At 39.5% G+C, this 15,312-nt stretch overlaps 1 protein-coding gene across 4 annotated transcripts; it reads right to left on the bottom strand.

Annotated features, from left to right (window-relative positions):
• Positions 1-1,442: 1,442 nt before the first annotated feature.
• Positions 1,443-15,293, bottom strand: LOC125528291. Of its 4 annotated transcripts, none has more exons than XM_048692782.1 (24): positions 15,229-15,293; positions 7,854-8,080; positions 7,628-7,733; positions 7,150-7,251; positions 7,006-7,065; positions 6,848-6,926; positions 6,590-6,743; positions 6,382-6,505; positions 5,867-6,044; positions 5,722-5,750; positions 5,283-5,431; positions 5,105-5,207; positions 4,843-4,938; positions 4,704-4,756; positions 4,464-4,587; positions 4,077-4,139; positions 3,934-3,993; positions 3,659-3,820; positions 3,159-3,229; positions 2,878-2,971; positions 2,574-2,710; positions 2,389-2,469; positions 2,161-2,266; positions 1,443-1,820 (listed from the first exon to the last, which is right to left on the bottom strand). In XM_048692782.1, the coding sequence occupies exons 1-24, from the start codon at positions 15,241-15,243 to the stop codon at positions 1,776-1,778; spliced, it is 2,418 nt and encodes an 805-aa protein (XP_048548739.1). In that variant the 5' UTR covers positions 15,244-15,293; the 3' UTR covers positions 1,443-1,775. The 4 variants fall into 4 exon arrangements, with proteins under 4 accessions (XP_048548739.1, XP_048548740.1, XP_048548741.1 ...); XM_048692783.1 differs by having other exon boundaries at positions 6,590-6,740; XM_048692784.1 differs by lacking the exon at positions 15,229-15,293 and adding an exon at positions 9,940-10,071.
• Positions 15,294-15,312: the final 19 nt, after the last annotated feature.

Genomic DNA, 15,312 nt, shown 5'->3' with positions numbered 1-15,312 from the left:
AGGTGGCTGTATGCATCTTTCTGATGCAGAGGCCGGGGAGTTCCCCCTTTTTGAATTTTTTTTTGTGCTTTATGACTTTGATCTTAAGCTTCTGAAGTATCATGAACAGGGCTACTATTTCATACTCCCTCCGTCCCAAAATAAGTGAATTGACTTTGTACTGTACAATTTACTGGCTTAGGTAGGTGCACGCGCCTTCACGAGATTCTGCTCGCACGATGCGAGTCGGGCGGTTGGACTGATTTCCTTGATGGACTACAATCGAATCTGAAAGTGGCGCTTGCGCTGTGTTTTGTGTAGCAAGTATGTTACTTATTTGCGGTATTATATGAGAGGTGGGATTTGCTTGGTCCCGGTTTCGCCGTGGGCAGAGCTTTATCAGTATTCCTTGTCGGTCCATGTCGTCTAGATAACCAGGTAATGTCTTCCCACATAGCAGAATCTTGCAAAGTTAGCATTGAATTTGTTTGCGTTAAGATGTGTTTTGTTTCTACAGATTCAGTTTTTCAACATGGTTGCCTCATGTCTATGTCCATGGTTACTGAGGCAAGTAGTATTGTTCTTCATTTTCCAATTAAAGCGAATAGTTGCACGAGCAATTGCTATATGAGCCACCCAATTCCAAATGCAAATGATTCCCACTCAATTCAGATTATTTTACCACAAAAGCAACTTGGCTGCAAGTCAGAAATTTGTCGACTTTCTATCTGGCTCTCAAATAATTATCGTTGGATCTAAATTTCTAAATTAAGTATCTGTTGTTTCGCTGTGACAAGTATGTTGGTATACATTTGCTAGGTATGTCTTATGTTGCTCGTACAATCGCAATGGCGTGCAAAAAGGGAAGTTATTTTCATCTGTGTCTGCTGAAGCATAGACTGATAACCCACCGTCCGAACTAAAGCCTGGAATTGATCTATGTTTTTTATATGTATGACAGATATGAACCAGTTATGAACAGATATGAACCAGTTAAATTTTTTGAGAAACCATATGAACCAGTTAATGAACCTTCTCTTTATAATTGTTGTCAAATCAGCAAGTTTTCCTTTATATGAGAATACAGTGTTAGTCTCATGTTGTAGATGTTCATGGCCTTTGTTTTTTCTCTTTGCAGAGTTATGATGCTTCTACTCACTTTGAGACAACTGTTGTTGGGGAACGTAGTAATTTCAAAAAATTTCCTACGCACACGCAAGATCATGGTGATGCATAGCAACGAGAGGGGAGAGTGTTGTCTACGTACCCTCGTAGACCGTTCGCGGAAGCGTTATATCAACGCGGTTGATGTAGTCGTACGTCTTCATGTCCGACCGATCCAAGTACCAAAAGCACAGCACCTCCGAGTTCTCCTAAACCAGTGATAGAACACGGTAATTAGGAAAATTGATTCTCTCTCATAAGCAGCATTAAAAATGTCAAACACCGAATAGATCATAAACTACACACAAGGACATCAACTCTTTCTGATAGATATCAAAGCAACAAACCAGTTCCTTCCATACAATTCTCAAATTCTAGTAACCAGGCTAAGGTAGCACTTGCATACAAACATACAAGTTTAATGACAGATAATACGCTACCATAAAAAACTAAACATTTCATGATTAAACAAGCAGATAAATCACCAAACCACCTGATTAGGCTGCTCATATGAACGAACCATTCCAGGACTGACTTATTAAAAGGTCGTAGGCTATCGAGAAGCAACAGTTCAACTGCTGACTGGATAAATCACCAAACCACCTGATATGTTGCCTTCAACGCTTCAACCATCAAGGCAGACCTAGCCGACGGTTGCCTGGACGAGAGAAAACAACCTGCATGCAGTATATATATATCAGCCAGTCAGACATCACAATTAACCTGGAGTAATACCTCCTTTCCATAAAAAGGCAAAGGTTCAGACATAATTTTGGTCAAACTTTCAAAACTTTGAACATGTTTTGATTTGATATGTGAAAATCACCTTCTTTTAGGTCTTCCAAAAGAAAACACTTTTACCATTTAGCAATTTCATTAAGTTCTATGATTTACGGCAGTGAAAACTAAGGTCGGTATATTAGGGAGACTGCTGATTTCCGAAATGTCATCCTTTTAAGACTGGAGGGAGTATATGACTTCTATTTGTCTGGTAATAACGTAGATACACATGCGTACCTGGTAATCTCCAACCGCACGTGACTTGAAACCAGCGGCAGAGTATATGAGGTAGAACTCCCATATACGAATGAACTTCTCATCAAAGCCCAGTTTCAAAACTTGACTGCAAGGAAAAAAGGTGATAAAAAAAATACGAACTGAGCAACCAATGTTACAAACTTACAATATATGTATATAATCGTCATAGCAGTATTTTTTTTCCAGTGAATGACAAGTGATACTTACTCTTTGTTGGCCATGAAGTTGTCCCTCCAGTGCATCAGAGTTGTGTAGTAATTGGGACCAATATTCTCGACATGCTCTATGCTGCACCCAGTGCACAACAAGATTAGGTAGGGTTTAATGGATGGAGATCCATCCATGACCATGAAGTAACCAATCAAGCATCAATCGATTGATGTAAAACGTACCTGAACCTTGATGATGTGGTCATGGCAGACATTACACGGGCCAAAGAAGGAAGGCAACCGCCAGGGAATATGTATTCTTTGATGAAGTCTGGCCTTTTTCTGTATTGGTCATACCGTTCCTCCGCAATTGAGATGAACTGAACGCATATATATGTATTTGCAGGTAATGGTTAGTTCATGATTGTGTAAACCTAAGGTCTTGCTTGGATACGAGAAGGAGTATCTTTTATATGGGTTTTCTGACAATCCAAAAAAATAAGCGTCAAGTTATTTGGAAATATACTTCAGTTGTTGATGCACTAACCTGGAGGACCAATATGCCATCTTCGGCCAAGTAAGACTCGCAGCAAGCGAAAAATTCGTCCATGTATTCATGCCCAACATGTTCGATCATACCACTGAATCACAGAAGAGGAATGCGTAAGTATAACCGTAATAAAGTAACAGTTACCAGGGGTATTGTCCAAGTCACAGCGCACACCCATAATAAAGTACTCCCTCCGTCCCATAATGTAGGACGTTTTTTGGCATTACACTAATGCCAAAAAACGTCCTACATTATGGGACGGAGGGAGTAACACTTACCAGCTTATGATTGCATCATACTTGGAAGGTGGTATCTTACGGTAGTCGCATAGAAGAAAAGTTATGTGGTCCTATTAATCAATAACAATAGACAGTAGAATTGTTAGCTAGGATTTCACCCTGCCGAAGTAAGCTGGCAAAAAAAAACAATACTAATTCTCCGTGTACGTATGTATTTGTTTTATAGATAGGAAATTATAATATATGCAAATCCAAGATATGCCACTGTAAAGTTCCACTGCTCAGATTGTGTAGCCATCCACATGATGGGTCACCACGGGCAGACGGCGATGAGGCGGTGAAGATGTTGTTCAGTCGTGTGGAGGGTTGGTTTTGAGGCTGTGACGGACCGAGTCAGTCTTCTTCAGGGTTGGACCAGGGTTACATATATACCCACACACTACACTTTCTCAATGAACACATATGGTGGAATCGTAATTACAGATAAACTATTAAACTGGACAGGTACTGCGTAAAGGAGGTAGTAGCATAGAACTAACCTCTAAGCCAGCTTCTCTTACTTTTCTCTCAGCGTATTTATGCTGCTCCGCTGACAAAGTGACTCCAGTGTATTTGCAGCCAGTTTGTTTAACTGCTTGTATTGCTAAACTTCCCCAGCCGCTACCGATATCAAGAACATGATGCCCCCTCTTGATTTTAGCCTTTGATTAAATGTGTATTTTGCAAGAATGAAATGCCATCAGATCATATTTACAACATTGCCTAACTAGGAATCAATCTAATAATACAATCTCTGGAGATATGGAAGTATTACCTTCTCTATTAGAAGGCTAAGTTTACGTTGCTGGGCTGCTTCTAAGCTTTCGTTCTCCATCTAGTAATTTAATAATAGTCAGTGAATTAATATACCAATGCAAAATTTACAAGCTGTGGAACAAAATCACAGGATTTACAAACCTTGAATACCGCACAAGAGTAAGTCATCGATTTATCCAGAAAAAGCGAGAAAAAATCGTTACTCTGCGCACATATACAAGAAGAAAGACAGGACTATTAGTACTGTTTGGTACTCCTCCGTCCCAAAATAAGTGTCGCTGATTTAGTACAAAATTTGTACTAAATCAGCGACACTTATTTTGGCTTTTGAGACCGAGGAAGTATGTTATTATAGACGTATTATGACAAGTAATGAATGATAACAAATATTTTTCATAAGATTATGAAGACAAAAATCTCAATCTCAACAAGATCTGCAATAATTCTGGTATTACGAACTGACCTAAGAAGCTAGTTATCTTAATCCTGAAGGAATGTAATAACAAAAAAAGAGACATAAGTACTGACAAGATCATAGTGGCGAGAGATGTTTCGACGAGTTTGTGTCGCAGTGTTCTTCCTCGAGGCATGGCGCAAAAAGTATTTAGCATATGCCAACTGAGCTATTATATGGAAAGGTGACCACCAAAACCTGCAAACCAAACAATTTTATGTACATGATTAATCACAAACACATACTCGTAGGTACTACTTCGTTTTTATTAAACAATTCATCGGAATTTAGTGGACAATTGAAGGTTTCAGAACCCTTTTCTGGCAATGCGGCGGTTCCTACGTTCATCTCTGTTAGCAATGAGAATCTGAAAAGAAATTGATCATGGATTTGACCTGTAATTAATAAAAAATAGCTCTACCCATAAGCTCATGGACTATGATATAGTTTTACCAGCATAAGATTCAGAAGGCCTTCTCTCTTGTCAAGAACAGAGAAACAACCATCAATATAGGCTTCTGCCAAGCCAATGCTTCCTTCTATTGCAACCTGAAAGCCATGAGAGAGCCAGGATAAACACATGTAGCTCAAATCAGAAGGTTGCACAAAGTGATTGCAGTGGAGTATATAAGAAATTAAGAATCATGCATGGCCACATCACCAACCAGAAAAATTAAAATGCATGTGTAGGCAGAAAAAGAGAAGAGAAGATAACCTTCCAATAGAACAAGGGGTCGTGAACTCGGATGACAGATTTTACAGGGCATTTTTCGCAAGCTTTACCAAAGGTGAACACACTACCTCCTTCTTCGACCAATCTGCATGAAAACAATTAAGGTGAAAAATAATCATAACTAGACATGGTGAGTATATTGACTCATACGAGAACTCACATCAAGTTACCGATGGATATATATTGGTTGAAAAATCTTGCAACTAGAAGGCGCGCCACAGCCTCGGTCCATGATGGAATCATCTTTTTTGGGTTCAGCAGAAGCTCACATTTCTTTCCAAGCAAACCTTGAGCTGCTGCTTTCCCAGACTGCATCAATCAATATGTCCAATACAAATAGACCTCACATAACTATTTCATGAAATAGTCACTCTGAATTATATACGTTTGAAACTAAAAGCATATATGTCAGGGTTGTGTAAACAGCCCCCATATATTAATAAAGGAAAAACTTAGAACTCATAACTTGGGCCTTAAGCCAACCAGAGCTAAGCAACTAAGCAAGGATATGGTTAGTTATAGCTATGACAGGATTAGTTATGTTTATCTTTGCGAGATAGGTCTAAAAGGGAAAATGGTCAGATTGTGCATGCAAATACCTTTAATCCGTCTTCATGGAAACCATGACCTGCAATCCAACGCACATTTAAGACCTAGTGCTCTTCAGATAATTTCACACCTAACTTTAATGTAGTATTGGTCTGTCTTGCATCTCAGTAAACTGAAATTCATATGACAAGTTACCTTGATATGCCCCACAGAACCATATTCCTCTCTTTCCCTGGATCTGATCAAGGTCCAGATAAGCCTTCGCCGCAGCCACAGATGGAACAGGAAGGCTTGTATTCCATTTAAGCAGTACATGATCCGGAACACAAGGGGGGTTGAGTGTCACCAGGAAAGGCCTGACAGATTCAATTTTCTAGAAGAGCAAAAAAATAACAAATATACCACAGTTAATAATGAAGTAATCCATTCATGCTGCTGGAGGGGTTAGGCTGAAGCTTTCATTTTGCTGTTATTCTGCGAGCCTGCTATACAGGGTGTTCTAAGTTCTAACATGATGAAAATCTTTTTTTTTTCCATTTGGTTTCTTCCTTTTTGCTGAGGCATGCCTAGTCCTGAGGACATGTAACACGTACAAAATGGTTTCAGCGTCGTAATAAAGCCAGGGAAGGGCCGTTTCGTAAAAAATTGTCATCAGTAAAATTAATTCATTATACCTACCAAACTATACATACGAAAAGCAGAGAATTTACCTGAATTTGGTTTAGCCAGTAAGTAACAGAGAAACCCCTGCTAGTAGTCCCCAGGAAATTCCAAGCGCTCCATGCTGACATATTTCGGGGCATCAGATTTTGATCGCAGTGGAGGTATATATCCCTGCAACACAAACGTGTCAGACAACCAGTAGATCAGATCAAACTGTATTGATGTGTTCATTTAGCAACACTAGGCAGGTTTTACCTGTGGACATACTGACAAGCACCTAAAATTCTCCGTTCGTGATGTGTAGCTTCAACTCCTAGTACTTTGAGAGCATTGGGCGCATGGACTCCAAGGATGACACTGTCATATCTTTCCTCTGAACCATCATTCTCCAAGACTCTGTACCCAGCTGCTGAAGTGCCGAGATAGAGGATTGTTTCAGCCAGTGAATCAATAATATATATGATGACTCATTGTTTATACAGGCAATCAACAAACAATAACGCATACACGTACATCCATCAAGACTTGAAACAGATTTGACCCGACAGCTGGTTTTAATTCGACAGCCGATGCTCTCCAATTCTTCTTTTACCTGCAGTAGTTGCATTGTTCAGTCCCTACATTTGGCTGCAGCGAAAGCCTAAAGAGTATAATAAATATCAGGTACATACCTTGTTTACAAAGGACTGCGAACGAGGCTTGACAGTGGGCAACTGGGAGTGACGAAACAGCTGGGTGCAGCGATTTAATCAGCTTTTAAGTGCACAAAGACAAATGCAATGAGAAAGGAAAGTGCATACGAAGTAGCTAGGCACCTGAAGAAGGCCATGGTTACGGCAAAATGACAGCGCCAAGAAAGCAGAGAAGCTCAAAACATCTTGTGATGAACATGACCACATGCCTGTGCAGACTGGAATCTGCACCAAATGTATGTTTTCGTCTCACCAACTCAATACAGCATAAACACGCATTCCTAATCACAATACAATGTGTCCATAATCACAAAAAAATTTGGCGGAAATACTCACAAAATTTTCTACAAGCTAATAACCAGCCTTATGGACTTACCACCCCTGCAGACATGTTGGTATGAGGACCAGGGCCAGTTTTTTGACTATAATTTGAATATTTCTTAATTTTCCATATTCATTTGAAAATTGTAGTTTCTTTTCACAGTTTTACATGAAGAAAAATCAAAATTCAATACAGAATTCTGATTTGAGATTTTGTGAAATGAAGAGTTGCTAGTACACTGAAATGGGAATAAGCAAGTAGATTAGATAGAAGCAGTACAAGATAAGCCTCTTGAAACGATAGGGAATATCCATGCGACTGAATGAACTGCCCCAGTGTCTCTTTACGGTCCAGATCAGGGTTATGTTCATGGTCATCCAGGTACCTTCATTTCAAAGATCAGACCAGAGAATTAATTGACATCATACAGTATCAACACAAGGCATCCAGCTACGAATGGAAGTATTATATATGCACATGAGAACTTTGGGCCTTGACTGCTTACGTCAGAGCATTATTCTTGAACTTGAGTATCTCACAGACCATGCGCCAAAAACTGGGTTTCAGTATGTTGGTTTTTTGCGCCAAGAGGCTCGATATACCGTTGCCATTTCCCCACTCACATCCTCCGCCACCTCCTTTAGATTGTGTGCTCACTGAGAAAGACATGTCTGACCTCTCCATCTCAACACCAAGCCCTTCTAACCACTCCATCATGTGGGGATATGTTACCTACGTTGATGCATAGAGCACAACAAAAATCTTGGTGAGGAACAAATATATTATCTTACAGTATAGGTTTACAAAGATCTTCCATGTTCAGTGCAGGGGTAGGAAGTCATATACTGATGACCAGAGTAAAAGATAAATACCAGATATAAACCATGCACATTAATCAGATATAAACCAACATGTACAGCCTAACACAAGCATTATAGTACTATATAAAAAAAAGATAACAATATGTGTCTTAGGCAGTCAATGTGGCTCCTTTCGAAGGACATGTATCATAATTCTCAGATTAGCGCTAAATTATCAGAAGCAAACAAGAACTCTGATTACTGATATCAAGCCAGATGCTGCAAGGAAAGTTTCCCACCATCGTTTAATACTCTGTGCGGCAAAATTTCTACCTCTGAACTCTGAGTAAAACACGTAGATGCACACACGCGCGCGTGCGCGAGCACACATACACACACAATTTTTTTGTGTAATACTTTTCGAAATTTTCATAATGTGTTCTTCCCTCTGAACAACAGAGCAAGTTTCACAAGCCATATAAGAATTCTCGTTGTCGCTGCAGCTGAACTTTTTTATGTACTATTTGAAAATCAAGCCAGATGAACCATAACGAAACAGTTATGCTAGAAGAAACTAGTGCCATAGAATCATCGCACTCGCTAGGGATGTGATTTTGTATAGATGGACATAAGTTGAGAACCTAAATCATGGCTGGCGAAACAGTTTTCCCGAGCTAGTAACAGAATCATTTCAGATCATGCATAACACTGAATGGTGAGGTCAGCAGCGTAACCAGGAATCTGCCGAGTCTAGATCTGAGCACTGGATGAGTTTTGCAGTAATGTTGCTTGGGACCATGGTTCGGCCACACCTATACTCGGTGCCGTACATCATCTCACATCACATTTGGGGATTTGAGCCTAATGTCTATCATATTTTATGGCAAGAATTATCAACCACGGTTTAACAGCCCTGGTGTTGCTAATAAACCTACTGCATGGCAAGTGCCATAGGGAATAAAATACTCCCTCTGTTCGTATTACTTGTCGCAGAAATGGATGTATCTAGACATATTTCAGTACTAGATACATCCATTTCCGAGACAAGTAATTCCGAACGGAGGAAGTAGAAACTTTGCATCGGTGCATGTACTAGTTTTCTCACTGTTAAACATTTTGTATTGCCTCGTTATGCGCAACAGCATTGTTATTTATTTTTTACATGTATGTACATCAACATGGTTATTTGGGTCATCTATATCTTTTGGGTAATTTCTTGAAAAATAAAATCGTAGCAACAACAAGATAGAGATAGTTATGTGAAAGCACGTGTAATCTTTCTTTTTTTTAGAGAACAAGAGTTTTTTCTTCTAAGAACGCAAAAGTATCCTTTTTGCATGAATAAATATCATGAACACACATACAAAGTTCGATGTACCATGCGTGCAGTATAGCCATTCTATAAATAAATATCCAAAAATATACTAATTGGTTTATTTGCATGGGACAACCAGGAGGGGAATCAGCATTGGGGCACTGCTTGGGCCCATGTAGATTCAGAAAAGAAAGGGCATAGCCCTGGTCCCCGATACTGTTCTAGAATTAGCTTAATCTTTGAAGTTTGAGTGATAAGCTGGCTCGTATTCCCAAGGAAGTAGTATTAATCGGACAGCACCGAGTGTGGGTGCGGGTGGACTATGGTCCAGAATCACACCTCTCTTGAGTTTTGTGCTTAAGAGGCACTCCACCGAGCACCTTCCGTGCGATGAGCAGGTAAGCACGAACGGCACTAGCGTGGGAAGGGGGGACGGGATGAGAGCTATGGTGCAGATCATGCCTGGATTTTCTAACCTTGGGTGGCTACCCGATAGCGACGACGAGCTCCCGACCGAGGCTCTCCCTGCTGTTCTCGGAGCCGGACGGGGCCTGCTTCAAACGACGGGGGGCAGGGCGCTGCAGCAGGCGAAGGCAGAGGGCTGCAAGGGGCAATGGAGGGTGCCGGGGAGCACCTCGTCCGACCGGCATTAGGGACGCCGCCGGGCCGCCGGCTGAGGTGGGCGAAGGCACAGAGGCAGCGCTGGGAAAGCCTCGGCGGCGGCGGCGCCTAAGCTGCGACGGAGGAAGCCGAAGGCGTCATGGGACTCCATGTCGAGGTGGCGGAAATGGTTCTCGGGAGGCGCCGGCTGCCGCCCCGCTGAGGCCCGCGCCGGCGAGGTTGACCGCCGCGGCGGAGGACCACTGACGGCCGGGCCGGGTGGGAGACAAACGGAACGAGGATTTTCTAACGGCTCCGTCAATGGGGGAGCGTTATCCACCCTTCTTTCGTGCTTTAAGATTCGTGCCAGGTGCTAGCATTTTCCAGTACACTGCATGTATTGGTTATTTTCAAAAATACATGCAAAATACTGAAGCCAAGGCATCTTTGCAATCGATTCAAAAAGACTCGGCCTTGAAAAGTGAAGTATTGATAGGAATACCGGTGTTTCGAATCCCTCTCCATCCGCGAGGTCATAAGAACGGATCTCCTAGACAGCTAGACTCAATTGATATGATGGATGGAATGGGTAGACGGGTTGAGATTATTATGTGTTTATTTAGTTAGGACTGATGATCTGTGGGAGCTAAGTCAAAGATCTCTAGTGTTGTCGTGAGTGGTTGATAAACAACTGACTGTGTTTATTAGGGAGTCCTAACCTTATGAAGCTTAGCAGACAAAGAAAACGATAAAAACTTCTGGGTATAGGGCGACGGCCTTAATGAATCAAGTATTTAGGTCACAATGTTTGTTTGTTTTTACAAAAATACAAGTTCCATAGTTTTTAAATATATGCCCAGAATATGTTTGAAAAAATCAAAATTGTTGAAAGTATGGGGCGGAATATTATTAAATTGATTGACATAATTGGAATATTTTCTAAATTTTAAATGGCTGAGAAATTGTGTACGGAATATTTTTTAAATTGATCGAAACATGTTGTAATTGCTTGGTACACTTCATATAACAATGTGTAGAGTGGTTATTTCCATAAATACACGAGAAGTACCAAAATGAAGACATTATTTCAGAGAATTTTGAAATAAAATTTTAAATAGTACTAAGTTTCATAGTTTTTAATAGCTGACTAAAATATGTTTTAGAAATTCAAATTGTTCTGAAACATAGTGGATTTTTCTAAATTCATTTATATAACTGATAATTTTTTTAAACAGTCAAAATTACTGTTAAATTTCATTTGAAATATATTTTTATTTTTTATATAACTAAAATATTTCTAAAATAAATCAAATGCATCTGAAAAACTATGACTTAAACTGGAATTTGTCTTTAAAATAATAAAAATTCTGCAAAATGTCTATAAAGTGTTTCCAAACTAATTGACCTTAATTATTGAAAATTGTTTGAACTATTTGTAAAACTATTGAATTTTACAATATCTATGAATTGTTTAATTCTCTATCTCTTAAATGTTGCTAAAATTCCTTATGAAATTGGTTTTTTAAAATATCACTATAATTCTTGAAAAAATGCACTAAAAAGCCAAAATAATATTGAACACTTTTTAAAACTGGGGGGGGGGGGGGCGGGGGGGGGGGGGGTTGAAAACTATTTTATTTTCCTAAAATCTTTGTATTCTTTTGGATTTTGTGAAAGGAAATTTAATTAATTATGTTCTATTTCTGGTATGTAAATATAGAAAAACAAATTACATATAGCTAGTATATCTCTACCTAATAATAAAGCATGTAGGGTTTCTGTCCGTTCGTCGCGCCAATTTGCAAAAAAGCCCCGCGTTATCATGAAATCAACCCGCGGTCCAGATTTAAGTCACACCGAACCGTTCTTTTATAGTTTTTCAAAAGCCTCCCTGACTTTTTAGGTATTCCATCCGCAGATCATATTTAAGTCAAACAAATGCTTTTCTAAACCATCCATATCTTTTAAACCGTAACTCCAATTTAAACATATTATATATGAAATATGATTAGAAAAATATGTAGAATATGAATAAGATTATTTTAACCTGTTAAGTATTTATAAATATTATTTTAGAAGATATTTAATTCAAACAAATGGTTTTCTAAATTATGCTTATCTTTTAAACCGTAACTCCGATTTAATATGTTATATATGAAATTTGATTAGAAAAATGTGTGAAATTTGTATATGATGTTATTTTACCTGTTAAATATTTTTTAAATATTGTTTTGGAAGCAAACTTATAACTATAGCGTATGATCCATTTTTTTTCATACAGGCGGCGATCCGGATTGCAAATAAACACACACTATAATCATATAGGGAAAAGAAAACATAGAGAACTACACATGCATACCTCTGAATACGTCACAGGAAAAAACAACAGATTTCTCATCGCGAGTGTGAGAGAAAGCGAGAGGGAGGGAGAGGGAGGAGAGAGGAAGAGAGAGAGACGTCTTAGGATTAACCACATTCTAACACGTTTTGGTTTGTGTGAACACTAAGGCCACCGCCGGCGAGGGTGAGAAGAAGGATAAGCGGCAACACAAATATGATGCGTTGCTAAAATAAAGGAGATGGACCTATTGTGGTCTTGAGTGATGGTTGTTCGGTTAAAAGTGTGTGTTGTGTTTTTTCTCCCGTTACAACGCACGGGCTCTTTTGCTAGTACTTCCAGAATACCTATTGTTTTGTACGCACAACCAAATGGTGAATCCGTTAGAAATGACTTCCGTGTGGTCTATCAGATGAGACGGGCTTGGTGTTTTGCAAGTAGAAAAATCAGCCTGTACAACTACCATTACATTTCTAACATGTGCGTTATACAAATTGTCGAATCCTACTCAACAGAAAAAAAAAAGGGTACTTCTGTATGGCGAAACAGGGTAAAGGGTCAAGCACCTCGACTTTGCTTTGTCCCTGGGGATCAACCAAAAGTTGGGTTAGTATAAAAGTTAGAAACATAACAATCCTCCGCGCAAAAGAAAAACATAACAGTCAATGTGGAGCTAAGAAACGACACATGACTGCAAACATAAAATGAAATGGATCGTAATCTTAGATTAGCACTAAATTATCAGAAGCAAACAAGAACTCTTTTTTTCCAGAAGGGAGATTGAACCCCCAGCCTCTGCACTGAATGATGCACATAGTCATTTTTATTATATTATTCAACAAAACCTTTAAAGATAAAAACATCTATCCTTTCGAAGCCACCTCTAAGGCGACAAAAGTCACTCCACCTACAAAAGCTTGAAGATGATGGTGGGCATGATCACAGCCGCTAGCCCTAACCTCACCCTTACGCACGCTATCTAAAACCAGAGCACTGGTCCAACAGACCCTTGGTGCGCACCGCATGTGCACACTTCAGAAGTCGTCGTCGCCATCTTCCGTGAACCTTGCTTGATGAGATCAAGGCACAATACATATTTGAAAGTTCACGTACGGTCTTCTGTCGGGGGGGGGGGGGGGTAAGGAAATCCTCCAACCCTTGCTAATACTTTGTGTGGGAGCCATAGGTAGGCGAAACTTGGTACCGACCTAAAGTTTCGACCCATAAACTGCGAGTATAAAAAGTAGGCACACACATGCACTCACACCACCACACACATTTAGACAACACCTACTAAAGCGAATAATGGCCTTCGAGCACGGCCACATTACGCCCTTTTCTTAAAAGTTAAAAAAAGATTTTTACGGCTTGAAATTTCCCAAATTTTGTGTACATGCATATATAGAAGTGTGCTATAGCCGTACAAAATTTCATCAATATACGTGCATGAATCTGAGAATTATATAAAAATACCTGTAGAAAATGGGCTTTTTTGTCGATTTTGGGCCAGAATTTTGTCTATTTTGCATAATGCATAAGATGTTTTAACTTTTTTTTGAATTGGGTGTATATAGGAGCATTTTAGTAGGTGCAGCTGTTCTGATCCCAAGCTCACATGAGCTTAGGTGAACAGTAAAATAAAAAAAGAAAACAAATAAAAAGATTCAGAATTTTTTTTGTGTTGAAACTTCGACAAATGTTTCCATAGGTTGCAAAATTTCATCACCATATGACATTCGTGGAAAATGTGACAAAAAGAAACAAAATCGAAGCTCCAAAATGTTATTTTCAAACGCATTTTGGAGTATTGATTTTTTTGCCACATTTTACACGAATGTCATCTGGTGATGAAATTTTCAAGCTATGAAAACATTTGTCAAAGTTTTACACAAAAAAGTCAGAATTTTTTATTTTTATTTATTTTACTGTTCACCAGAGCTCATGTGAGCTCGGGATTAGAAAATCACTTTCACATTTTAGTGTGTTCTTTTACTCATTCTCATTCCATATGCAGTGTATGTTGAAATATCCAAAATATCTTATAACTTGAAACGGAGGTGGTATTATTTGAACGGAAATTAACAAGTACTTAGACCACATACATGCGTACTCGTGTAAAACAATTATTATTTTTAACTTTTAATCACCATTTTTAGGTGTTCAAAAAAACATGCTCCAATGCTTCATGCTCCAAAAGTCCGTTTTTTTACTATACTAAAGATAGGACAAACTTTTAGGCGTTGTGCTATGTGGTCGATGATTATTGTCTGACGTGTGTGCGACGCACAACCTGCATCGCCCAACTTAGTTCGATTCAACTATTGTACACATGTTGTACAAAAAGTGTCGGATGCTCAGTCATTCCGAAACTTTTAGTATATACTCCCTCCGTCTCATAATATAAAAATGTTTTTGACAGTAGACTAGTGTAAAAAACGCTCTTATATTACAGGACAGAGGGAGTATTATACTTCAAAATTTTCTTATATTCCTCCAAAAGCATAGTGTTTTCTACCCTTTAATAACAGAGCAATTTTGAAGAGCATTGTAGACCGTTCTCGTAGTGACAAAAAACATTTCTTTCACCAAGTGTCGTAATGATTTCTTCTCCCCGAGCAACGGAGCAATTTTTCACAAGCAGGGCGAACATTGTCGCTGCGACAGATGGTCTATATTGAGAACATTTGGCTGAGTCTCATGCTGCTAGCACATGACACGGCCTCAGCCATGGAATCAGCCATGCATGCAATCTCAAGACCAAGGGGCGAGTAGAACGGGAAGCTGCAGAGCAAGATGCATGAGCAATGAGCATAGCTCTTCTACGGACCTGGTTGAAGACCATGAAGCCGAGGTCGAGCTTGACGCAGCCGGCCCCGTCATCGACGGCCACCGTCCTCGGGGTGTCGCCGCT

The sequence above is a fragment of the Triticum urartu genome, unplaced genomic scaffold, assembly GCF_003073215.2.
Source record: "Triticum urartu cultivar G1812 unplaced genomic scaffold, Tu2.1 TuUngrouped_contig_4775, whole genome shotgun sequence".
Classification (NCBI taxonomy): domain Eukaryota; kingdom Viridiplantae; phylum Streptophyta; class Magnoliopsida; order Poales; family Poaceae; genus Triticum; species Triticum urartu.
Note: the sequence above shows the minus strand (reverse complement) of the source record. Positions and strands in the feature narration are given on the sequence as shown.

Excerpts from the sequence above, each read along its gene's own strand:
- LOC125528291 (XM_048692782.1), bottom strand. Across the intron at positions 7,066-7,149 it reads GTAACCATGGCCTTCTTCAG|CTGTTTCGTCACTCCCAGTT; the intron begins GTGCCTAGCTAC and ends CGCTGCACCCAG. Across the intron at positions 3,230-3,658 it reads TAAGAGAAGCTGGCTTAGAG|GACCACATAACTTTTCTTCT; the intron begins GTTAGTTCTATG and ends ATTGATTAATAG.